We start from the raw sequence: 27,713 nt of genomic DNA on the forward strand, positions 1-27,713 counted from the left end.
CATCCAAGAGTCCCCCAAATTAGAAATTTTACTTTCACAATAGCTCCCTTTTTAAAAACATTTTCCTTTAAAAATTTACTTATTTCGCGAAAACCTACTCACAAATATAGTTCTTTAAATTTGCTCCATCCCAAATAACCATTCCCCAAAACTCTAACTTTTTAGGTTTGTTAATACTTTTTAGAGAGTTTTTATTTTTTATTTTTTATTTTGTTTGAAAAGTATTTTGACGTGACATAAAAGTTAAAATAATTTTAAACGTTTTGTGAGTTTTGGGTTTTTGGTTGTTTGTTAACGTTTTTATTTTAAAAAGAAAAAACAAAAGGAAAAACATTATCAAATAACTATTCTTAAAGGATAGATTTTAAACTAATTGGTGATTAGTAAAGAACAAATAAAGTGGTGGGGGTAGGCATCTTGCATAAACATATCATATATTCTTCTAGGGGACAAAGAGTTGCTTAAGGTGCCAAAGATGCAAAGTGGGAATAGAACTGGGCATTAATTAATCCCACGCTGAATTTAACAAACCCTCTCTTCCTTTATATTGTTCTTCCTAGAAGGAGCAAAAGCAACCTAATCCCAATAAGACAGCATATGTTATTATTCTTGTAATTTGCATTTTACTATAGTCAACTTGTTCCTTAGGATGGGGTTATCTTGGATCGAAATTTCTTGCAAGTAAATGAGTAATTGTTCTGAATTTGTATGATTGTATTTAACTTGATTCGAAAGGTTACTTAAATTACGTGCAATTCAAACTACTCCTAAGAAAAGGTAAGCATGGAGCCTACACACTCGAGCATAGAGGTCATTGATATGATCTTCTGTGTTCCACATGATTTAAATGTAATCTTATGTCTATATAAACTTTTAAGCACAATATACAAGTAGATTTTTAAGGATCAATTTTACCTAAAATATATATCATTTGATATCAAAGCCAAATACCATCTTACATGTTCGAGTTATAAAAAGGAACGTCCTAATAAAGTAAACTTCGCATATAAAAATTAGCACCCTATGTATAGGTTCTCAAGCAACCGTGATTAGCTCTCAAAGCTTTTTATGGCTGCAGCAACTCTCAATAATATGCTTGACCTTTGAATCACAAACACCGACACAACACAAGTGTGTCGACATTTTGTAAATTCTAGAAAACAAAAACATAGAACAAGACATGGCAAGAGAATACGATGATAAATATTATATATTTTTCATTCATAGAGATAGCTATTGCATGTGACAGATCTAGACGTTAATTAAGTTCAATTCATTTATATAAGATGATCTTGTTAAAATAATATAAAATACAAATAAATGTTACAAAATCGTACATATCATATTTTATGGAGAGCTTAAATACATAATGTCTTTTGTGTTTAAATAAACTAATTGACATAATATTATTATTATTATTATTATTATTATTTATAACGTAGAACCTCTTTAAAGCAAGGCTTTTTTGACCCACCCTTACATCTCGGATACCTTCAATCGCCCACAAATCACAAACATCGCTTAAATTCGGGATCCAACACAAGACCACGAGGTATAACTGATTACAAATAACATATTGTTAATACTCAATCATATTGTTAAAAAAGAAATAACATATGATTGAGTATTAGAACGCAAAATAATAGTATTTTTTAAAAAAATAATAAAAAAAGAAGAAGAAAACCTTAGAATTCAATTACATATTGATTGCTCAAGTGAATAAAGAACGTCACCAACACAAACTCTGAACAAATATTTTAGTAGAGAAGTATTTTCTAACCTATGCCCACTTATACCTTAATTACCTGGTTGATAGAATACACATGTTCTGTATTTATAAGTTAGATCATGGACTCTCAATTAAAACTTTTTCTTAATTATTCTTTCCATCAAATAATAAAAATCAATTATAATTTTCATTCCACAAATAATTCTTTGTTTGGAATAAATTACTGAACTCATTTAATTTGTGTTAGATTAAACGGTATGTGGCATTTAGGCCACACTTTAATAACTAATAAATTTCTAACAATAACAATATGTCTATTATTAAATCATCACTTATCTTAAAAGTTTAAGTTTTTAGAAAATGATAAATTTAGTCATGATTTAATTAATACTTGAACACTTTCCCCATGTTTGAGGTCAAGCAACACGTGAACTATGTTAACTAAAAATAGGAAGTAAGTGCTTGATCGATACCGTGTTAAATCAACCGTTATAACCGCTATGTCAAACACTTAAGCTTAATTATAAAAATTAGTAAATTTGATTGGAGAAAATGATATATTAAGATTGTGGGATACATTTAAAATATATTAAAACGTATTGGTGTCTAAAGTGTTTGACACTTCAAATAACTGTCAGATTTTTATAATACACAAGTAGATAAATAGACAATTACAAGGAAAGATAGTTGTTCGTGAGTCAATTTTTCTGGTTTATAAATTCAAAAAATAGCAAATGGCCACGGTTGAAGGTTTGAAGAATGCCATTCAACGCATGCTTTTCTCCTAACTCCCTACCCATAATAGGTTGCATTTATCACGTAAAGAATGCCATGTACTTAGGGGTAGAACCAAGAATTTTGATCAAGGGGTCAAATTATAAAATAATAAAAAAATAAAATTTTGAAGAGAAAATAATTAATTTTTGGGGTATATATATATATTAAGAAAATTGTGAGGTTGAAGCCCTCCCAACCTTTTACCTAGGTTCACCCCCACATGCATATGCGGCAAGAGAAAAGACGGGTAAAGATGTTATTAGTGTCTAGGTGAATTGACGGAGTTAGGGTTCAAATTCGTGACATTTGACTTTAATATTATGTTAAATCACCACTTATTCAAAAGTTTAATTCGATATGAATTGATAAATTTAATCAGTAAGAGCTTCGACATTTTATCAACAAAGAGCACAACATATAATATTTGTAAAAAATGATTGAATACTACAATTTTCATGCGAACTAATGGAGCAGTATATAATAAACATGCCATTCATGCCATTCATGTATTTACTTATAAGTAGTGTTAGGGGTACTACAACTTTTATTACAAAGTTATTTATAAACTGATGTGACAACGCATAATTTGTGAAATAATTAAGAATATATATATATATATATATATATATATATATATGAATTATCAATTATTCCAAATTATTTCACCAATTATAAATTGTCAAGTCGATTAGTAAATAACTTTATAGCAAAATTCGTAGCACCCTAAACATTTTCCTTTACTCTATCATTCAACTATATTCGTGCTTGTCCTATTAGCCCTTAAAGAGACAATATTCCACACACTTCCAAGGCCACACGACATAAAGTGATTTAAGATTTCTCCTTTTCACGTAAAAATGCTTTAAGGTGTGAATTTTTACATAATATTCAATAAAACATTTAAGATTTATCCTTTTTCACATAAAAAGAAACCCAATTAACGTGGAGGTGGTCCATCATCCAAAACTCTTCCCCCCTCCTCGATCCCATCGAGAATTGCATCTAATAATGACTAAGGAATAGGACATCATGGCAAGATTATTCTTACATTCATCCTAAATGGGGACCAACCTTCATGGCCATTTAATTTTTGTCCATATAACGAAACACATCATTCAATTGTTCATAACACCTTGATAACTACAAATTTTAAAGACCAACTTTCATTCAAGGGACCAACCCTCCCAAACACAGGACTTTTTTCGGTGCCAAACCCATGAAATTTTAGGGTACCTCACCTCGAGAACCATATATCTAAAACGACAACTCTTTCAAAACGTTGATCACCCTTTTTTTTTTCTTTCATTAATTTGGATTGAGATTCCTTATAATTTTCTTGTTTGAATTGTAGTGTTCGTATAGGTAAATCTTGAATTGTACGAGATCCCATCAATCTGATTACCAAAAAAATTTATTTTGATTCGAGAACGACACAATAATAAACAAATTCGACTCGGTGCTATAAAATTTATTATGTTTTCATATGATTATATTAAAACATGTTTTCACATACATGGCCCTACACGATGTCGTTTGGCTTAAAAATGATAAAATAAATTTTGAACCTCTCATTGTTTTTACAATTTTTTTTTTTTTTACGGCTCAATTCATATTAAAATAAAATCTGTCCAATATTTCAAAAAAGGAAAGTAACCCCAAACGACACAGTTTCCAACGCTCGGGCTCAAGCCTCAAGGTAATCAGCAACACACGTGGCGAGTTGACCCACAGGGCTGAACCACGTGGGACCAGCGAGACCGCACGCAGATTAAAAGACGCAGATCCAACGGTTTCCACGTGTTAATCGGGCCCCACATCACAATGGCAAGCCACCGTAATTATCTTGAGTCTTGCAGGTCAAACTCAAATCATTAATTCCTACCAAAAAAAAACGAAAAAACAAAAACAAACTCTGCCGGGTCGGCTCGAGCCAACGCTGTTGCCTGCTTCGAAGCAGACAACGACAGGGACGGCAGCTAACGGTAACGGAAATCCACCACCTAACGGCTTCCGTTAGTCCTTCTCTTACGCATCCCGATGTTTCCGTACCTCCAACAAATCATTTAAAAATAAAAACACACCCCCGCCGTTATCACACGGCACACCCAGACGTAGTGCTGAGTCTCGCTCTAGCAGCTTTACAATAAAGTATCAATTTTGTATGAATAATTTGTAAAATTTAATTATTTAATTACCCTTTTAACAATACAATGATGCCAAATATCAGGGAGAGTACAAATCTTTTATTGAGACTATAATATAATATATTAAAATATTATTTAATTTAAAATTTATATTTGAGTTAAATAGTATTATATTAATTACTTGTGTTAGTGATATCTTTTAAATACATAATTTAATTATTTTTGCACTCCTATTTGTATATTTAATATCTTCCTTTTATGTGCAAGTCTATCATCATATTAATTATATTTTTTCTTGATCATAAGTTATTTTGCCAAGTGTCATGCATTATTAATTGCTAAACGCTTACAACTAATGACGTATTTGAAGGGATGATCACAAGGAACTAACACCGAAGGTGTATTCTTCGTTTTAGGCTACACGTGAGTGTTGACGGTCGAGGAAGAGGGAAGGGGATGATGACACCATAAGAAGTGTAGTCATCTATACACTTAATCATATTCATAGAAGATGATAACTTACATGAAAGTTAAAAACTCTCCATGAAGATTTGTATGGCTGTCTATATATTGGAGAATGAATCATACCATTCATTCTATGACTTGTTCTCTTTGTTTTCTTCTTGAATTTCCATCTTAATAAGAATAATCATTTTGAACACTTATATTATTTTTTATTTCCTACATTTTTTAGTCGACTTTATCATGGTAATAGCGGATCAAGAATCTTTGAAAATGTACTTGTATCTATCAGAAATCCTTGCTAAATCACCAACTTTGGTATTAAAATTAAGAAATTAACTATTTGCAGTCTTTTAATATTTTTTTTTCACAAATTAATTTCCTTATAAACTGACGTGACAATCTATAATTTGAATGTTTACTAACAAATTTGACTTGTCAATTTAATCAGTTAGTGACGAACTTATTTTACTAATTATGAATTGCCGGTCAATCACGTTAATTTATATAAAAAAAAAGTAATAAAATCACAATGTAACATGTCAATCTCTGTTTTTTTTTTTTTTTTGAATGGTCTTAGGAAGTTTCTGTACTTTTTAAGTTGCAGAAGAAAAGGAATAAAGTGTGATGTTTCATAGTATTTTGATAGAAAATGAGATGTTTAATAGTTTAATTAAAATATATTTAACATTTTTCCGTTGGGTTCGTCGTTCCGTTTACCCGGGTCCCCCGGTGTTAGATCCTTAACTACGGTTAGTCTAGTTAGAGAGAGAGAGAGAGTCACAGTTAAAGCAGAGAAAGTCGCGTATAATAAGACGCGCGCAAAGGGGATTTGGGGATTCTTCGAAACGGCGTTTTGCAGAGTGTGTGTCTGAGTGTCGTAGAGAGAGAAACATAGAGAGAGAGAGAGAGAGAGAGAGAGAGAGAGAGAGTTTCTGTAGTGAGAGAAAGCGGCTTTGCGAGCTCACAAGGTGGTTTTGTAACGCTTCTCGGAGAGCCCAAAGGGTGGTTTTGCGTTACGCTTTCGAATCGATCCCAATCGTTACAGAGGGAGACGAAGCGAGAAAGTGTGTGACTTGGTGTAAAAGCGCAGTATTGGAACCGAAAAGCCGGAGCTTTGGGTGATAAAATCGTATGAACGGCTTGGGGGTTTGATTATAATTAGTGGGTGTAATTTAGTGTTGATTATTGTGGGCTTTGGTTGTATATAATGAGGTGAGGTAGGGGGTTTTGGGGGGATTTTTATCATTTTATGTGAGGTTTTTGTTTTTAATCTTTTGGGGAATTTCGGAGTTTGACTCGGATTTCAATGATGGCGAATCGAAGCGGGTCGTTTTCGCAGTCAAATGTTTCGGCGGAAGGTGAAATGGCCGTTGGGTTTTGAAAATTTTCTTGGGTCTTCTTTGTTTTTCCGGGAAAATGTGAAATTTTTTCTTACTTTTTGGTTTGGTTTGGTTTTCTTAGGTCGTGGAAGGGATGGGCTGTATGAGGAGCTATGGAAGGCTTGCGCGGGCCCACTCGTGGACGTGCCTCTGGCCGGCGAGAGGGTCTTCTACTTCCCACAGGGGCACATGGAACAAGTAAGTGTGTCTATGTGTTAAATGCTATTTCTTTGTGTTTCGGATCTTTGGTTCTGTTAGTTTCGGTGGGAAAGTGTTTACCGAAAAAGAGTTGGGATTTTGGTTTTATGGGGGTTTCCGTTTTGGGGTCTCTTATTTCCTGCAGGGGCGTTTGAACAAGTGTGTGTTTAAATTTAATGCTATCAGCTATATGTTTGTGTTTCGGATCTTGATTTCTGTTTGTTTCGGTGAAAAGTGTTTCTCGAGAAAGAGAGAGTGGTGGGGGTTTCGTTTTTATGGCGTTTCCTGTTTTGGGAGTGTGTTTTTTTGGTGGAATTGAAAAAAACTTGCTATTTTTGGGTTGTTTGTAGTTAGAGGCATCAACAAATCAGGAACTGAATCAGAGGATTCCACTGTTTCATCTTCCCTCGAAGATTCTTTGTCGTGTAATTAACGTTGAGCTACTGGTATTTCTCTATTTGATTTTCTCTCTTCTTTTTTACCATTTTTTTGGTTTTTCTGTTTGGTTACCGAGAAAATGGAGGAAAGAAAATAGCTGCTTGGTTTCCAGCGTGTTTCAACGTATGGGTTTTATTAAACATGATAAACCAAGATCAGCTGGACCCATTAGTTGAGTTTGGCTCATTTGAATTGGACTTCAGTTTTATGGGTTCCCAAGTGATTGGAACTAAGGTTCCAAACACAATTTGTATAGTCTTTATATTTTCTGTATTTTCTCAGCATCCAAACAGAACCTTGCAATAAATTGTAAAAATTGTATGTTCGGGAAGAACTTATTCATTTGTTTTTGTTTCTTTTTGATGTGTACTTTTTAGGCGGAACAAGAAACAGACGACGTATATGCACAAATCACTTTACAGCCAGAATTACATGTAAGAAGCAACATCTTTGTTACTGATTTCAACATCTTTCAATGTTTGGTCAGCAATTTTTTTTCTTTTTATTTTTTGCTTGACTGGAATGATTCTAATCGTGTTGAATTGTTTTTAGCAAATTGAGCCTACAAGTCCTGATCCCTGCCCTCATGAAGATCCAAGACCAACAGTTCACTCGTTCTGCAAAGTTTTAACTGCCTCTGATACTAGTACCCATGGTGGGTTTTCCGTTCTTCGTAAACACGCCACTGAATGCCTTCCTCCACTGGTAATAATTTTCTTTGTATTACTACTTTTGATTTTCTTTCTTGGTTTCAATAATTCCATGTTATTGATTTCCATGTCTGGATTATATAATTCAGGATATGGCCCAGTCAACCCCGACCCAGGAATTGGTTGCTAAGGATCTTCATGGTTATGCATGGCATTTTAAGCATATTTTCAGAGGTTACTAATTTCATCTGCTTATTACTCGTCCTTGTGATTGTGATTTGGTTCTATTGATCTCGGAAGGGATGGGGTTTAATCACTCATCATGAGTTAGTTAAATTAATCATAGTGTGTTAGACATGCTGCTTGAAAAAATCAAACAAGATAGTCTATTTTCACTCATATTTCTTCTGTTGTGATTCAACAAAAGGTCAACCACGGAGACACTTGCTTACGACAGGATGGAGTGTTTTTGTGACATCTAAGAGATTAGTTGCTGGGGATACCTTTGTATTTCTGAGGTATATGCCTGTTTTTTTTCATCTTGTCTCATTTTATTTATATTATTTATGGTACTTTATAATCTTCTTGTTAGTTATATATTCCATTAGTAAAAAGCTTTAATTCATTAATGAATTGCTTTTCTAGGGGAGAAAGTGGGGAGTTGCGCGTAGGGGTGAGGCGCCTTGCCCGTCAACAGACCAGCATGCCATCTTCTGTGATTTCGAGTCAGAGCATGCACTTAGGAGTGCTTGCAACTGCATCTCATGCTGTTGCAACCCAAACTCTATTTATAGTCTATTATAAGCCAAGGTGTGATATGTTCCTTCTTTCAGGCAAACTGGAATGACTGGTTCTGTTGAATAATTATTGTATGATATCTTATCATTGATTTATTTGCTTTGGTTAAAATGATCAGGACGAGCCAGTTCATAATAAGCTTGAATAAGTATTTGGAGGCTGTTAACAATAAGTTCGGAGTTGGCATGAGATTTAGGATGAGTTTTGAGGGGGAGGACTCTCCGGAGAGAAGGTAATAAAAAATCCCAAATACATAATTGCAATTAGTTTGCTTGTTGTCTGAGTTTTCTTATAAAGATTCTTGTTCCACATTTTTGATTGATTAGGTTTTTGGGCACAATAGTTGGGGTTGAAGATATTTCTCCTCACTGGACAGGTTCAAGATGGCGATCACTAAAAGTAATTTCTTGGTTCCTTCTTCCTCGTTTCAAATTAATATGGCAATCAAATTTCAATATTGTTTTCTTCATTTTATTAGGTTCAATGGGATGATCCTGCATCTATTACAAGACCCGATAGGGTTTCACCGTGGGAGATAGAGCCCTTTGTGGCTTCCATACCTGCAAGCCTGGCTCAACCTGCTGTGGCAAAGAACAAAAGGCCCCGAACACCCATTGAAGTTCCAAGTCATGGTGAGATAATTTTTTCTTTCTTCGTACCCATTTACCTTTTGTACTAGCTGAGTTGGTTACATTCTAAACTTCCTCTTCTTTATTTCTCTTATAGATAATACTACTTACACTGGATCAACACTCTGGAACTCTGGATTGACGCAGTCCCATGAAATGACACAATTTATGGCTGAAGGCAAAAGAAGTGAAAATCATGTTATTTGGCATCCCAATCAGACAGATATTAATAGCAACAACTCCTTGATTTCAAGGCCTCAAACTGATGGGAACTGGTTATCTTCTCCTCATACGTGTGTTACTCAGCATCTTTTTCAGGACACGGTGGATGATAGCAAAAGTGTCTCCACTTGGGCTGCTCTCCCAAGCTATTCAACTCCACACTCATCGAAGCTGGAGAATGAATCATTTCCTGACCCAGTTGAGAAGACGAAGAAAGCTGACACTGCTACTAGTTACCGATTGTTCGGTATTGAGCTGATTAATCACCCTACAAGCTCACCTACTGTAGAGAAGGCCAATGCACAACCAATCAGTGTCTCTAATGGCTCCACTGAAAGACATATCAGTACCCTGCCAGCAGCTGATTCAGACCATAAGTCTGATCTATCGAAGGACTCAAAAGACACGCAAGCGGGACAGATGCAAGTACCACCAAAAGAGATTCAGAGCAGGCAAAACTGCTTTGCTTCAACCAGAAGTCGCACCAAGGTGCTGATATGAGAAATATTTTGAAACTTTAATAAAAATATATTCTAGAGGTTATGGTCCCCACCCCCAATGCTAATTTCTGAAAATTTGCTCTTTTTTTTTTTTTTTTTTTGTTCTTCAAAAATGCAAAAGGTTCAAATGCAGGGGGTTGCTGTCGGTCGGGCGGTGGACTTAACCATGTTGAGAGGATATGATGAGCTTATAGACGAACTTGAGGAGATGTTTGACATCAAAGGACAGCTTCGCCCTCGCGATAAGTGGGAAATCGTCTATACCGATGATGAAGGAGATATGATGCTTGTGGGCGACTATCCATGGCAGTAAGTTCTCTTCAGTACTATCTATCACAAAATAGAATATGGTTCTTACTTAAAACTGTTTGGAAGTTTCTATATGACGTGTTCCTCAGTTTTAGTGTTTTTTTATTCTGTGTTATTGCCATACAGGGAATTCTGTAACATGGTGAGAAGAATCTTCATATGTTCTATTCAGGATGTGAAGAAGTTGAGCCCAGGAAGCAAACTGCCTGGTTCTTCGACAGACGGTGAAGGGACGGTTATAAGCTCAGATTCAACCGAAAACTGAAACACTGAACTGTCATTTTGTTCTGTTTATTTGCTCTTTTTATTTTTTATTTTATTGGGTTTCATTGTTGTTTGTTTGTGGGGGAGAAAGAGGGTCTATTTTTGTGATTAGGAAGATGTGTGAAGGTGGAGGGAGAAAGACATTGGTTAATTGATAGCTCGTTTTTTAGAGCTACAGCTTCTTGAAACTCAAGAAAGCTCATTATGCAGTAGTGGGGGTTTAGGGAGTGTAGTTAGAATCTTGTGAATACTTATGCAAGTCTTGGTGGGTGGAAGTGGGGTTGCTGGTGAGTGGGACTCACACGCACCGTGATATAGCAGCAGGGGTGCTGAATAATTGGACGGGGGAGGGGGTGGTGGGTAGGTGGGTGCTGGATGGGTGGATTCTCTGTTTCTTGTGATTGTAAATACATGTGTTTTGGAACTAATCTTCCTCTTTAGCCAGTCGAAATTGGCAACGTCCTGTTACTCTTTTAGCTTTGTCTCTTTTTGGTCCTCTTTTCTCTGAGCAAATTGGTACGAAAAAACGCCAAACCTAAAACAACACAGCAGAAAGAAAAAACACAATGATTTCTTTAATTCATTACATTGAGTTCTCTTTTATAATAGAAAAGAGATCAGAACTAAAATCTAAACTAGGGCATTCTCCCATTCTAGATAATCAACAAATATATATATATATATATATATATATATCTTTAAAGAAAGCAATTGATAATAGAAACAATAATTAGAGCTATGAATATAGTAATTTTAAAAATAGTTTTGATAGGCCACCGTGTCCTAGCAATAGTTCTTGTTTAATTTTATCTATATTAGTGACAGTTTGTAATAATCTAAGATAATGAAAATGCTATAAATATGTCCAATAAACACTTGTTTAGCCTTAAAAAAATCATTTGGGCAAAAAAAAAAAAAACCCATTCAGAATTTGGTCCATAAAAATATGCTTGGCCTAAAAAGAGATTTGGCCTATAAAAGTTAAATGACTTAACCAACTGACAATTAAGCGACTTTACTGAATTAACCGAAATTGTCTAAATTAATATATACATCAGTATAGAGTCGGTTAATTCTTGGTCGGTTCGATAGGCGAAAATGGATTTACCGACGTCAATTTAACCAATACCCAGCCCTAATCATGTTTGCACTTCTAGCTTTTTAGGAGTTTAATTTAGCCCTCGTGAAAATCCAAAGCAAAAGAGAGAGAGAGAGATTAGCAGGTTAATATATACGAGCGTTAGCTTTTATTATAATTTTTTACATATTGATGTATGAGTTTAATCTATAAACAATTAAATTGGATTATATCTCTTACAATTTCAAATTCTAAAGTCACAAAATTCAAGTCTTTCTTTACATCGAACAGTTCGAAAAATGCCACTTATTAATTTAATTTTTTTTGCTATATAAGTGCGATTTAACTGCATGCCATGCCATGCCATATAGAATCTCTGTTTTCTCTACATGACTAAGTTTAATTATTCAGTTAACTTTTTCTTTCCTCTTCGGGGTTGCAATTTTCTCATATATACTCCGCATTTGAGTCCTCAGTCGACCAGAAAAAACAGTATGCTTTGGTTGTACGTAAAGAACCAATTAATCATGTATTGAACAAAAAAATAAAAAATAAAATAAAATGGAATGCTTTCACTACATAAATAAAATTATTCCCCAGACTTTGGTTTTTTTGGATGAACAAGTACAACGAGGAAGACCATTAGAAAGGAGCCACAACTACAAGAAAGAAACACACGAAAAACCAAACAGTGAAGTAGTACAAACAACCCAGCTAGCTGAGTGTTCACTCAAGTTCAAGAAACACAATATAGCGTAATAAATAATAAATAAGAAGCTACCAACCTCATTACAGGACTCAAGACCGAGATTCTCCACATGAAATATATAGCATTCTACCATTCCCCTTCTCTTCGTTTCCACATACAATCAGGGTAATAAGGTGTTGGGGGGTGGACATTAAATTCGCATTCACTACATTCTAGGGCCACCTCATCAATAATATAGCCACATCCATCACATCTACAGTTAGTTTTTTGGACAAGAGTGAGAGGGTGCTCATGATATTTACTTTTGTAAGTATTTTCAATCGTGATGCGTGGATAGTTTCCAGGAATACATTCGGGATGAGCGGAGCAGTCACATTTTTTACAGTAATAGAACCAATGGTGCTGATCTCTTTCTTCTTCGCAAATTAGACAATAATATTATCTACAATCGTCTTCAGCTGGGTATGTGAGCTTAAGAAAATGTGTATCATATTTATGCCTCGCTACTAGTGGAAGATTTGCACATCTAATTCCTAAGATGAAATCGCAACTGGTGCATACAAATACATAGTCCCTATTGTCACCAGGACAAGCTTTGCATTTTCTATTCTTAGAATCTTGAGCAAGGTAAAAGAGATGTTGATGACCTTCGTGTTCAAGGGTTTCCGGAATTGAACCGCATTGAACGTCAATGTGCCTCCAACATATGTCATATTTGTAGACAAAGCCGTGATGATGACGATAACAAAAGAACACACTACTCTTGGTAAGTGCTCGTGTGAGGAGGGTGAGTGTGTGAAAGTGGTGAAGTTGGTAATGCTTAATCCTAGTGGGAAGTTTAGTACATCGAGTGTGAAGAAAGAAGTTGCACTGCGCACAGCTATAAAACGGAACTGAAATTATGAGCTCCGTACACCCTTGACAAAGCTTATCATCCTTAATCTCATCATCACATAGGATTAATTTATGTTCTTCATGGCTGAAATGTTGGATCTCCCCAAGGTGAGGTCCTTTGTCTTATGCTTGATTGAGCGCTTTGATCAAATGAGTTACACGGCCAACAGATTCGTTGGGCACTAACTAACTAGTTGCAGGTGACTCCCTGTAGCTATCCCTAAAACTTCTTAGGCATTCCGTGTGTAAAATATAACTACGTAGTTGACAATAATAAGCTGCATACTCTTTATTGACCTTGTCACCACATATTCAATAGAACATGTTGTCACACTCATTGATTTCATGAGGAGAATAGATGAGGTTGAAGTAGTGATTGTGTAGCTTAATTTTTACCTTGCGTGGAATTTCAACACATTTTTTGTGAATCATGAGTTTGCAGATACTACATAGGTTGGCCATGTTATTGACTTCCTCTCCACAAGCATCACAATTGAACTGGATTCGCCACCCCTTCGGCCACCCACAATTGGCCTTAGGGGGTGGTTCGGCCACCCCCAGGGGCCGGTTGGGGGTGGCCGAAGCCACCCTCATGGCCTTAGGGGCTGGTTTGGTCATCCCTAAGGGCCGGTTGGGGGTGGTCGAAGCCACCCCCGTGGCCTTAGGTGGTGGTTCGGCCACCCCCTACCGGCCCCTGGGGGTGGCGGACCACCCCCATGGTTCAAGTTGGGGTGGTCAGCCAGACAGTCACCCCAGTTTTTTTAATTTTTAATTTAATATTTTAATATTTTTTTTAAAAAAAATAAATATACACGTAGCGAAATTGTGGCTATTGGATGATATTGGATGACCAAGATTTGAGAAAAAGCTGATGGACAATTTTGGCAGTATTGCCGGGGATCCTGATCCCGATGAAGATGATGTAGCCATTAGTATTTACTTAATATATTTGCTACAATACAACTCCCTAGTGGGTCCGAGCTCTTTTGGGTATTTTTCAATTTTCATGAGACAGATTAGTGAGATTAATTGATTGATGATTGATAAATTAGTAAAAGCTAGCTGGACCCACACACACCCCGAACAAAATAAAGAAAACGAAAGATATTTTCCTCATTTAAATTTTGAGGACTACATTATCATTCATGCTTCTTAAATTCCATTATTTCATAAGACCATCTTTATGAACTCACTAGACAATCTCGATCTCTTCCTCCATCAATATGAATCAAATGGCTTGTAACTAAATCAAGCCAAAGAGGCAAGCAAAGTATAACTTGGCTTGCACTCAGCCAATACTTTTTGAAATGCAATCTTCTTTTTTATCATCTTCATATATATTATTGAAGACGGGTGATTCTTACATGAATTTAAAATGCGCAATTTAAAAATGCATTTTTTTTAAGTCATAGTTAAGAGTTTGGTAAAACCGTGTTTTGGCCTTTAAAATCGTAGTTTAGTCTTTAAAATATTATGCGTTTTTAAAATGCACTCTTTTGCATTCGCATATTTTTTTACATTTTCAAATAGAAAACTTTTAAAAACGCATATCCAAACATTACGAAATCTTCAATTTTAGTTTAAAATCACACTTTTAGTATGCAAAATCGCAATGTCAAACACATTTTTAATTAATTGGGAAATATCCAATGACAAAATACTATTTTTCATGCATGTTGCTACTTGCTAAAGGTAGTCAATTAATAGCTAAATTTTTTGAATATTGTCACATTGAATTCAGAAGTTCTTTTGATTTTTTTTTTTTTTTTTTTTTTTTTCAGGGTGGGGGGCGGCAAACAAAATATTCAAATGTAAATCATGCAGGGAAAAGCAAAAGCAAGCTTACACAAAGAATATCGAATTCTAGTTTGAATGTAAAGTGGAGTAATGGGGGCATGTGATTAAAAGCAAGAGAAATGATGTAAGTGCAGCTTGCGACCTGCGGCGTTTTGAGATGCTTCCTTTAACCTTAACGTGTAAACCATGTCAACTTTTCATTTTTCATTTATCAAAACTTCATTTAATTTTTCTCAATTTCCATTAATACTTTTGTAATGTTACTCTCAAAGTTTAAAAACTCTCAATATATTATTATGAAAATTCTAATTTTTAGCAATGTCACCCATCCATTGGAATTTATTTATAAATTCTAACGAAGGGTGTGAAATTCTCAAATACCCTCATTTAAAAAAAAAAAAAAAAAAAAAAAAGGAATGGCCAGTCATGGGTCATCTTTTTTTTTTTTTTTTTTCAAAAATAAAAAATAAAATACATTTGAAATTTTATAAAATTTTTAGGGGTATAACGGTCATTTCACCTATTTTTGGTCTAATTTAACCCCGAACCAAACCCTAGTGAAGGGGTGACGTTGCACTAAATTGAAAGTTTAATGCGCTAAATTGAGAATATTAAAACTTTAAGTAGAACATTGCAAAAGTAATGAAAGTTCAGGAGTTTACTTGAAATTTCCCCTTTCCATTTGATTTTGCTTCTTAAATCCCATTCCCACCCAGCGAGTGTGGTGTGCAACTGAAAATATAATGTTCACAATATGATGTTCACTTTGGGTGTTTCAATCACTTTTGAGCGATTGAAAGGCGTGGTTGAACTACCCTTTTTGTTGTTGTGTTTTTTTTTTTTTTTTTAATTTTTGGTTTCCAACTTATATTTTATATATTTTAGTTTGTCATTATATTTTTAATTTTTATTATAAATAACATGCGTCACAATTATAGTTGCTGACATGGTATATTAATGAATTTCGTCAAATTATCTCATGGAAAAGGCATTTAGGAACCCATTTGTGTTTTTTCTTATCCCAAAAATGAAAGCGAAGAGAATTAGTTGCGAGCACCCATCATCAGCTACATAGACTAAAACCTTCTCTGCATGGTCGCCCCCCCATGAAAGCAAGAACAACATCAGATAACAACCAGGAGATGGAGATCACAAAGAAGGTCGCTAAGGCCAATTGGAATTGGATTTTAGAAATAGCGATTTTAAAAGGTGTAATTTGAAAATACTATTTTTAAATACGTATGTAAGTATTTGATAAAATCATGGTTTGATTTTAACCTCTTAAAATTGTCTGCTTTTAAAATCTCACCCCCTTCAGCCTTACCTACAATTTGAAAAGAAATTTTTTTATACGTTTTCAAATAACAATTTTTTTTTTGAAAACACACTCCCGAGCAATATATTTCCTGCAATTTAGTTTAAAATAAGTTGGCGGAAGTATTGAGTTTAGGTGCGAGATAATAAATACGTGTCGGCTCATATGACACTTACTACATTAGTCATTAAATAATAAAAATTCCCTATCAAATTTAATTGCTTTTTATTTTTATTTTTATCACCATTAGGATATTGGAATCCAAATATGAGCATTGTTTGCTTTAATACGGGCAGCAAATGTCAAGCAGCTGGGTGGGTTGACTAAAATTTACTCGGACAGGTGGCCCATATAGGCTTTCTTACATTTGTTGCCCGAATAGCCAACAATCTAGTTAGCAAAATTGCTAGGGTAGGGATAAAATGGGAATGTAGAAACGGTCTACCTAGTGAGATTATGCTCAGGCTAGTTTGTACTTTGCTGAACGATTAGATTGGGATAAGATTCAAAAGCTGGCCGGCAAGTTTTTGAGATAAACAAATTAGACTTCCAATCATTCGAGATATTCTTGCTTGTAGAAACAGTCCACCTTGTGAGATTATGTGCATGCTAGTTTGTATTGCAATTAACTTTATGGACCGTTTTTGAGATAAACAGATTGATAACAAATAAAAGAGAGAGAGATGAGCAGGTTAATATACACGAGAAGTGATGCAAAGCCAGTCGACAGAATTTGCTTTCAGTATCCTCCAATCACTTCTGCATGCATACACGAGCTATTTGCCTATCCGCCAATTTACTGTTTATAAGTTCAATTTTAGCTAAAGAATATGATCTTAACAATTTCACCAAAAAAAAAAAAAAAAAAGATCTGTACATCAGATTCTTGGGGCTGATGTAAATATTTAAAACTTTTTAATTAAAATATTATCAATTAATCTGTATATCAGTAGACTTTTCATGAACTCACGAGACATCTCTCTTCCACATTATGATTCAAGAGAGAATAGAGGATTTGCCTTTTCCCTATTTATTAATTATAATGGTTGTTTTCTTGGCAGTAGGATGTTATTGGAAAGGTCAAGGCCCATTATTCTGCTTAAATTTTTTTCAAAACTACAACTTCCTCTGTTAGATGATAATGCTTATAGTAGAAAAAAAAAAAAAAGTTGTATTTATGTTAAAATCACTTGTTAAAGGAAAGATATCGTGTAAAACTTGGTTGCTGAAATCATGCTCCTTGTAGGCTAATGTGTTTTGTATGTCATTTATTTCTGTTTTTATTGTTTCAATTTCCTCATGGCTATAAGAGGATTAACAAGATCACTAACACCTATGCTTGAGTTAATTTTTTTTTTACATAAAATCAAACAACCTTAATAATAAGGGATACTTGTCCAATGAGGCCCACCTACTCCGAAAACAACTGAAAATGATCATTTTAATGGGAGCCTAACTTACCATACACAAAAGTTGAATGATGTAATCAAAGCAAAGAGGCAAGCAAAGTATATATAGCATGTAAAGATTAGTTTTCTTTACTCTTATTTCTATTTTCTAACTACTTTAGACTAAACGAGATAAACAATTACTAATAAATTATTACTTTTTGTTTGTAAAACATTTTTTAAAATGTAAAAGTGAGGTGAAGTTGAGCTACTAAATTGGTAGTGGTACGTTCATATATATACTTGGAACAAGTCAGAAACAACCACTGCCTTTATTCAACTCCCACCAACTCGAATGCATGTGATAAAAGTAAGAGAAGTGATGCAATTAAAGGAAATGCAGTATCATGTTATAATATAAGAATCAAATATATTAGTGAAGATTGGTGATTATTACATGAATTTATATTAATTCCAATTAGAGATCACTAGCTGAAGTCTAATTCTGACTCATAAGACATGTTGTGTTATGAGACAGGACATCTTTGTAAGTTTGATCATTTCTTGATGATGAGTGTTTAATTGGGATATATCCCTCGATTAAACACAATTTTTCATGTTGTTACCATTTTTTTATTTTTTTTTTCACTTAAAAGAAAAGCTCAAAACTGCATTTTAGAGAAAGCTTGAAAAATATGCTTTTTCTAAAAAGCTATATTTGGCCTTTATTTTTATTTTTTTTAATAAATAAAAGCTATATTTTTTAATGCAATATCAAAGAAGCTCCAAATAATTTAGCTAGGAGATTTATGAAAATGCCTGGAACTAAAAATGCTTTTTCTTTTTTACTGTAGATCAAGTAATACCCATGACTTGATTTTTAATGCCACATTATCCCAGTTGTATGGCAGTTATATTGTAATATGCTAAATAATATTACTCATTTATTAAATTTGCTGGGTCTTGGCTATTTGCTATTCAATTTCAGGAGGCAAAGTCGGATTTATTGATAAAATTACTAAAAGGTCTAGGGGCAATGAAAAAAGCTCGACCCATAGTTAGGCTCCTTCCCACTTTCCAACTACCCTGAGGTTCCAATATTTAGATCTTTGATAATTTTTTTTAGCCAAAAAATGGTCATGGGACCCAAACTTATCACACACAAAAGTTAAAAGGCGTAACAAAAATATATCTTATAAATCAAACCGAAGAGGAAAGCAAAGGTTCACTTGGCATGCCCTCAAACGAATACTGACATGCTGAGAAAAGTACTTGACTTGGCTTGGACTCATGGTATGATTCTTTATATATTTCTTTTAATGTTGTTATTATCATGATATTCTTCTTATGAACACCAGTGTTCTTCTAAGCTTACTTTTCTATCTTTCGTTGGAGGGCAGGCAAAAAAAATTCAAAAGTAAATCTAAGGAAAAAGCAAAAGCAAGTTTAGACTTATCATTGTACCCAAAGAATCGAATCCTAGATTGAACAATATTTTATTTTAGACCAATATTTGACATGGTCCGCTGGTTATGATTTTCTTTGTATTACTACTTTGATTTTTCTTTCTTGGTTTCAATAATTTGATGATTGATTTCCCTAATTAATATTCTAAAGCTAAAGCTAGATATCTCCAATTTTCCATTTCTTTGTTTGATATGTGTTAATCGTTATATAGACAGAAATATATGTACTGAAAATGCATATTTTCTTCCATCACAGATAAACAGAGGTTATCTAATTTTCATGTTTGTTTACCCTTTCATATATATGATTACTAATAATACAAAGGCATATTTTCAAAGGTTACTAAATTTCATCTGCTTATTAATCTTGCCCTTGTGATTGTGATTTGGTTCTATTCATCTCAGAAGAGATGGGGTTTTTTGGTTTTCATTGTTGTTGTTTGTTTGTTGCGGGAAAAAGATGTGTGACACTTGTTTAGCCTTAAAAAAAAAAAAAATTTGGGCCAAAAAACAACCCATTTGCCCTATAAAAGTTAAACGACTTAACCAACTAACAATTAACCGACTTTAACGAATTAACCAAAATTGTCTAAATTATATATCGGTATAGAGTCGGTTCGGTAGGCAAAAATGGATTTACTGACACCAATTTAATCGTTACCCAGCCCTAACTGTGTTTGCACTTCTAGCTTTCTAGGAGTTTAATTTAGCCCTCATAGGTAGAAATTCAGAGAGAGAGAGAGAGAGAGAGAGAAATTAGCAGGTTAATATATACGAGAGTGAGAGTGACCTTTTATTATAATTTTTTTACTTATTGATGTATCAATTGAATATATAAACAATTAAATTGGATTATATCTCTTACAATTTCAAATTCTAAAATTATAAAATTCAAGTCTCTCTTTGCAATCAAATGGTTTGAAAAATGCCACTTATTAATTTAATTTGTTTGCTATAACTGCGATTTAACTGCATGCCATGGCATATAGAATCTCTATTTTCTCTACATGAGTGAGTTTAATTATTCATGAGTAAACTTTTTCTTTCCTCTTCGGCGTTCCAATTTTCTCATATATACTCCGCATTAATTTGAGTCATTAGTCCAGCAGAAAAAAACAATATGCTTTGGTTGTACGTAAAGAACCAATTAATCATGCATTGAAAAAAAAAAAAAGACAAAAAAAAAAAAAAATGGAATGCCTTCATTACGTAAATAAAATAAAATTATTGTGCACACTTTAGTTTTTTCATTTTTGGATGAACAAGTAGTACAAAGAGGGAGACCCACAAGAAAGAATCACACAAAAAATCTAAACAGTAAAGTAGTACAAACAAACCTAGCAGAGTGCGGCCAACCTCATCAGAAAGACTCAACACCGGTATTCTACCTTCTCCGTTCACTTAGTATCCACATACAATCAGGGTAATAAGGTCTAGGGGGGTGGACTACAAATTTGCATTCAATACATTCTAGGGCCACACCATCAAAATATTCCCAACAGACCCTACATAAGTCCCAATTGTATCTAGGCTTCTCGACAAAAGTGAGAGGGTGCTCATGATATTCACTTTTGTAGGTATTTCCAATCGTGATGCATGGATAGTTCTCAAGAACACATTCGGTATGAGCAGGAAAGTCGCATTCTTCACAGTAATAGAACCAATGGTTCGGATTTCTTTTTTTTTTCACAAACTAGACAATAATATTCTCTGGAATTGTCTTCAGCAGCGTAGGTAAGCTTGAGGAGATGTGTATCATATTTGTGCCTCGCTACCAGTGGAAGATTTGCACATCTAATTCCCAAGATGAAATCGCAACCGTTGCATACGAATGCATGGTCCTTGTTGTCCTTAGGACAAACTTTGCATTTTCTATTCTTAGAATCTTGAGCAAGGCAAAAGGGATGCTCATGACCTTCGTGTTCAAGTGTTTCAGGAATTGAACCACATTGAACGTCAATGAATCTCCAAGGCGAACTATATTGAGGATTATTGTAGGTGAAACCACGATGATGACGAGAACAAATATTACAAAAGAACACAGCACTCTTGGTAGGTGCCTGTGGGAGAAGGGTGAGCGTATGAAAGTTGCTAAGTCGGTGTTGCTTAATCGTTCTGGGAAGTTTAGTACATCGAGTGTGAAGAAAGAAGTTGCATTGCGCACAGCTGTAAAAAGGGACTGAAATTATGAGCTCTGTACACCCTTGACAAAGCTTATCATCCTTGATCTCATCATCACAGAGGATTAACTTATGATCTTCATGGCTAAAATGTTGGATCTCCCCAAGGTGAGGTCCTTTGTCCTTTGCTTGATCGAGCGCCTTGATCAAATGAGTTGTATGGCCAACATATTCGTTGGGCATCGACTCACTAGTTGCAGACCACTCCCTGTAGCGATCCCTAAAATGTCTTAGGCATTCCGTATGTAAAATATAACTACATTGTTGACAAGAGTAAGCTGCATACTCCTTATTGACCTTGTCACCACAGATTCTACAGAACATGTTATCACGGTTATTGATTTCATGAGGAGAATAAATGAGGTTAAGGAAATGACTGTGCAGCTTAATTTTGACCTTGCGTGGAATTGCAGCACATTTGATGTGAACCAAGAGTTTGCAGATATTGCATATTTTGGCCATGTTATTGACTTCCTGTCCACAAGCATCACAATTGAACCGGATCCGCCTCAAAAGGAGGGAGAATTCGTGTTGGTGACCGTCATTAGGATTGCGATTAGCACATTTGATGTCGAGTTGAAAATCACACGAATTACAATAGTAAAAGAAAGAGTGATCGTGAGATTTATAACAAGCATCACAACGTTCATTATGCCACAACCGGAAAGAAAGGGCGTGGTCTGGGTGCAGAGGGTGATTCATCTTCGGAGATAAATCGGCGCAAGATTTGTGAATGGAAAAGCTGCATTCGGAGGAGATAGAGCATTTGTAGGCGGGACCCAATACTGGTTCGTTGCACCCGTAGCAAACAACTTCATTTTCCAACTTTTCAGTGAAGTCCAAGCAATGATTTTTGGACGATGCGTCCTTGTGAACAGGGCGGTTACCACATTCGACGCAATTGTGGAGGGAACCCCATATTGGTTTGTGGCACCCCCTCCACGAGCAAACAACTTCCTTCTCACCATCTTTTTTCAGCTCTTCTCTGTAGATCAAGTGGTGCTGAGGATAGAAATAGCCATGACTGCATGACACCATCTCTGTCGTCTAAAGAGACAAGATCTCTCTCACACACACGCACTCTGTGTGTGTGTCTCTCTTACAAGTTACAAGTAGTCAGAGCACAGAAGCGATGGAGAGGGAGAGAAAGAGAAAGAGGTATACAAGTGATATGCAGAATTAATAAATTAACGAGATAAAGATGGTGATGAAGATCTGTGTGTCACAAATATACAACCCCCTACGGCCCTACTGGGTCTCAGCTGTTTGGGTATTCTTTTTCAATATTCACGAGACAAAATTAGCGAGATAGATTGATTAACGCCAACGGTGTAGGAGGGATAGCATTATGGCAATGAAATTGAAAAAAGCTAGATGGACCCACCACACATGGCACATACAAAACAAATTAAAAAAAGAAAGAAAGAAAGAAAGATATAATCGAATATTGAGGAAGCGACCTGCGGGGTTTTAATTACACGTTTTTCTCAACTTCTTTTCATTTTCCTTTTTCTTTATTTTCCTCATTTTCATTTTGAGGGCTACATTCATAAATCATGCTTCTAAAATTCCATTATTAATTTTGCTAATTTCATAACACTCTTTATCAACTCACCGCGCAATATCTCTTCCTCAATGTTAATCAAATTGCTTGTAACTAAACTTTTTGAATTGCAGTCATCTTACAATATAAGAAATAATAGTGATGATTGGTGATTATTACATTAATTTCAATAGGACACGTGTCATAATTTGAATAGCTTTTACATATCATACTATCGAAATTTGTTAAATTAGTAGACGAAATTTAGCAATTACTTTTTTGGCATACGAACTTCTGAGTTTATTTTTGGTACTATATATAACTAATTGCAAATTCGGTAAACCACAAAAACTGATTTTACATTTTTTCTTCTTCATAAAAGTAAAGAAGTGATGCAACTTTTAACCCGAAAAATTATCATTATAATGTGAGCTAAACTTATCATACACAAAAGTTGAATGAAAGATTCATGTAAATCAAACCAAAAAGGCAAGCAAAGTATAACTTGGCTTGCACTCAGCGAATTCTTATGTCAAATTCTTTCAATATTGTCACCTCGAATTCAAAAATTCTTTTGAATATATACCAACTAATAATAATGAATTTTTGTATTCTCATTCAATACAAAAAAAAAAAAAAAAAATGTTCATATACTCCATCAAATTACTATCTAATTGATAATATGTCCTCAAACTTTTAATTAAAACAATATATCTCAAAAACTATCAAAAAATTGTCTACATCCTTTCCCAATACTCATAATTTGGAGTATCAACACATCGTTCATGTTTGCAATTCTTAATTGACAAATCAAAAACTTGTTGTGGATGTCCAATATTATTCAGTGATAAATCAAAAAAATTTCACAAGACAAGTCAAATTTATTGATGAAATTACTAAGAAGTCTAGGGGCAACGAAAAAAGCCGGACCCATAGTTAATTATGTTCCTTCCCACTTCCCATGCTACTATGCGGTTCCAATAGTATTATTTTAGATCTTTGATTTTGAAAATAGTTTTAGAATTTTCAAGGTAATTTTGACTTAAAAAAAATTAGCTTCCTACTGTGACCCAAACTTACCATAAACAAAAGTTGAAAGGCCGAATAAAGATATATGTAAATCAAACCCAAGAGGCAAGCAAGGTTGACAAAAGTTGGACTTCTCCTTATGCACACCAAAATGTTGCAAATTTTATTCTTAACTTTACTTTACTTTGCTTTTTTGTTGGGGGGCAAACAAAATATTCAAAAGTAAATCATGCACGGAAAAGCAAAAAAGCAAGCTTACACAAATTAAGAATATCAAATTTTTGTTTGAGTGTTAAGTGGAGTAATAACGTAAAGGCATGTGATTAAAAGCATGAGAAATGATGCAAAGGTAGTGCAGCATGCGGCAATGCTTCCCTCAACCTTAACGTGTAAATCAAGTAAACTTTTCATTTTTCATTTTTTCTTTTTTATAACTTCAGTCATTTTTGTAATATCATTTTCAAAGTCAAAAAACTTTCAATATAGTGTTATAAAAATTCTAATTTTTTACAATTTCACCCTTGCATTAGTTTTTTTTTGTTAAACACTAACATAAGGGTGTAAAATTCTCAAAATACCCTCATTTAAAAAAAAAAAAAAAGAAAAAAAAAGAATGGCCCATCGTGGGTCATATATATATATATAATTAATTAAAGATAAATTTAAAATTTTATAGAAATTTTAAGAATATAAAGGTCATTTCACCATTTTTATCAGTGTTTATGGTTCAAGTTTGTAGACATAAACATTTCCAAATTATCATTCCAAACTATATAAATATATTTTATTATCTATCGTCACATACTATCCTAATGTTAACGGTGATACCATTTATCCAGGGTTGACTTGGGCTTCAGTCCACATCAGGCCTTGTTGGCCCTTGGATCCATCAATGCTCGTTTGTCCTTCAAGCTGGACCATAACCAACAGGGCCGTCCCATTAACCCCTTCTTTCCCTGGAAAATCTTGGACCGATGGCCCCCACTCTGTCGGGTGCATTACGATTTACGACAGAAGGTAGTATTTCTCTACTTTTATCTTTTAATTCCTCTCTCCTTTTCTTTTAATAAACGTGGCCGCTATCTTTGAATGTCACTCGTAATATATACAGGCTAAATAATAACGAATTGTTGTATACCCATTCAGTGCAAAAATTATATCTCTTGGCTTAATGGGCTAGCAAGCCCATATATATAGCGCAAATACAAAGCCTATTTAGCCTGAATGTTGATCCATTGATCCATTTACCATATATATATATATATATATATATATAGAGAGAGAGAGAGAGGAGAGGAGTGCTAGGCTTAGGTTTTTCAGAATTTAAACTTATCTTATATCTAATTATGTTGTGCCACATCAGTTTATAAAAACTTTTCTGTAAAATTTGTTTGTAAGCCTAACATTACTCTTAATTGGGATAATTGATACTTTTGTTGTAATGTTAACTGTTAAAATTTCTTATATATGGTCGCTCAATCATATGGGATCTGATCTTATTTATACTATATAAAATTTTCAAATAAAATAATATCTTATATTTCTAATATTGCACTTCATATATTTAATAGAACTCCAATTAATTTTTTTTTTTAAATGTAGATATAAGGTTGCTTCATGTTCCACTTGTCTTGGAATTAAACTCAATCAATGGAGGATGTGATTTTTTTTTTCTTTGAGAGGGTGAAAAATATTATTTTATAGTTGGTACATGGAGCCCACTAAATAATTTTTTTAGGGGATGAATTAATTTTTTTTAATGTGAGTTTTTTTTTTTTTTTTTAACATGTCCACACAAGGAAAGGGGGAGGAGTTCAAACTAATGCCCTCTGTTTCATGAGACGATCACACAGCCGATTGAGTTACTCCTAGGGATCTGAGAACACTATCTCTTACAATCCCAAAGTATATATTACAGACAACCTCGTCGTTTATTTTAGATATAAAAAGGCACATGAAACGTTATCGTTGAGCAATATGATTAATATGCATAAAAATCTCCATATAAATATAATAATTATGTGTTTTATTGTAAACAGCCCACATAATAATACGTTGGGTTTGAGTTATATTTATAATATATTTTATAAACTATACACCATTTCCCAAAGAATTTGTGTTTATCCGTGGATTTATCTGTTGATTGCTGAACCCTATAGTAATTTTGACAATTATAAAATACTCTTGCACATGATAGCTATTTCCGTTTGTTAAGACTTTTATTTTATGGCGTTTTTGTTCTCTCCTCTCTCTCTCTCTCTCTCTCTCTCTATATATATATATATATATATTAAAAAACAATTCAATCATCAAATATTACTAAAATACCAAAATTAGTTTTTATTTTTATGTTATATCAAAACATTTAAAAAAAAAAAAAAACCCTTTAAAACACTGCTAAATGATATTTAATCAATATTTTAATACTTTCCACATGAATTGACTCAAACTAGAAGCCTAACACGTTAATTTAAATGAAGTGTGAATTAACGAAGTTAGGATTTGAACTTAAGACCTGGCTTTGATACCATATTATAGAAATAGATGAATTTAATAATTTAATCAATACTTTAACAAACAGAGCCATTATTCTTTAAAGGGATAAATGCAAAATTGGTCAATATGGTTGATCTAAATTATAAATCATTCTTTGTATATAACAAATAATTTATAGGCCCATATAGTTGGCCTAAATTACAAATCAGTCATTGTGGTATAAAAAATAATTTATAGGTCCTCAAGATATGCTAAAATAACAGTTTACTCCCTAAAATTAATTTCCATTAAATAACTTAATAGAGTCTGTTACTTTGTCATGTCATACAATAAATTAACATAATCTCTTATATCCTCAAAATTTTACTTTGTGCTTAACCCTCTTTGATTTTTATCTTTCTTGCCACAATTTGGGAACATTTTGCAAGAATTTGACAGTTGTATTTTGTGAAGCGGCTGAGAAAGATGAAGCTGAGGTAGGGTTAAGCACGGGGTAAAATTTTTGGAATATAAGAGATTAGGTTAGTTTACTGTAACAGTATGACATATATGCAGGAAAATCCTAATTATCATTTTTGAAAGTTGGAAATTAATAATAACACGTATCGTGTTTTTATTGAATATGACATAACAAAATGACAGATTTTGTTAATTTACTTAACAAAAATTGATTTCAGAGAGTAAACTGTTATTTTGACATGCGTTGAGGACCTATTTAGGGTATTTACACTTTACCCCTGAAGGTATTTTCGAACTTTTTGGTTGAAATGTGTCACGTGCCACATGCCACGCACGTGACTTGTTGTAATATTTGTTACAAACATTCATTTTTCAATCATTTGAAAATGTTTTATCATTTGATAATATCTTCACAAGTTTTTATGAGAAATAAAAATCATCTTTAACCATTTTGGTTTATAACAATTTGTATTTATTACTTGGTTATGAGATATAACTTTTATGACCGTTTGTATTTATTAATTGGTTATGAGTTATCAAATAAAAATTAGTTTTAATTGATTTTTACCGTTTTGACCATTAGTCTTTAACAAGTTTTATTGTAGTTTGACCATTTGATTATTAACAAATGTTTTACCATTTTTTAGTGTTATAACCATTTGTTCATTAATTATATAAAGAAAGAAAACATCATCAATCCTATGGTAGAGTGATTTTGCAACAAGAAAGAAAGAAGGGCAAACTCATTTTCTTTTCTTTTCTTTTTTGAAGAAACAAACTCATTTTCTTTATAAAAGAGTTTTGTCCTATTTTAAAAGACCAATCGCATAGAATTCTATTCTATTCAATTTCTATTT

The 27,713-nt window shown here is 33.7% G+C and overlaps 2 protein-coding genes across 2 annotated transcripts; one reads left to right on the top strand and one right to left on the bottom strand.

Annotated features, from left to right (window-relative positions):
* Window positions 1-5,950: 5,950 nt before the first annotated feature.
* Window positions 5,951-10,978, top strand: LOC132174819 (auxin response factor 9). Its single transcript, XM_059586505.1, has 14 exons — window positions 5,951-6,473; window positions 6,577-6,692; window positions 7,043-7,138; window positions 7,508-7,564; window positions 7,683-7,835; window positions 7,930-8,014; window positions 8,208-8,298; window positions 8,426-8,590; window positions 8,697-8,810; window positions 8,905-8,977; window positions 9,057-9,210; window positions 9,305-9,918; window positions 10,051-10,238; window positions 10,365-10,978. Exons 1-14 carry the CDS (start codon window positions 6,422-6,424, stop codon window positions 10,501-10,503), a joined length of 2,097 nt encoding a protein of 698 aa, XP_059442488.1. The 5' UTR covers window positions 5,951-6,421; the 3' UTR covers window positions 10,504-10,978.
* A 9,817-nt stretch (window positions 10,979-20,795) lies between these two features.
* On the bottom strand, window positions 20,796-22,367 carry LOC132174403 (uncharacterized). Its single transcript, XM_059586065.1, has one exon. The coding sequence runs from the start codon at window positions 22,365-22,367 to the stop codon at window positions 20,796-20,798; it is 1,572 nt and encodes a 523-aa protein (XP_059442048.1).
* Between the last annotated feature and the right edge of the window lie 5,346 nt (window positions 22,368-27,713).

This window comes from Corylus avellana, chromosome ca3 (genome assembly GCF_901000735.1).
Source record: "Corylus avellana chromosome ca3, CavTom2PMs-1.0".
Lineage (NCBI taxonomy): Eukaryota > Viridiplantae > Streptophyta > Magnoliopsida > Fagales > Betulaceae > Corylus > Corylus avellana.

Coding starts and splice junctions, on each gene's coding strand:
- LOC132174819 (XM_059586505.1), top strand. CDS start 6,422: ATGATGGCGAATCGAAGCGGGTCGTTTTCGCAGTCAAATGTTTCGGCG. Junction 8,015..8,207: donor TTTTAAGCATATTTTCAGAG/GTTACTAATTTC, acceptor ATTCAACAAAAG/GTCAACCACGGAGACACTTG. Junction 10,239..10,364: donor GTGGGCGACTATCCATGGCA/GTAAGTTCTCTT, acceptor ATTGCCATACAG/GGAATTCTGTAACATGGTGA.
- LOC132174403 (XM_059586065.1), bottom strand. CDS start 22,367: ATGGTGTCATGCAGTCATGGCTATTTCTATCCTCAGCACCACTTGATC.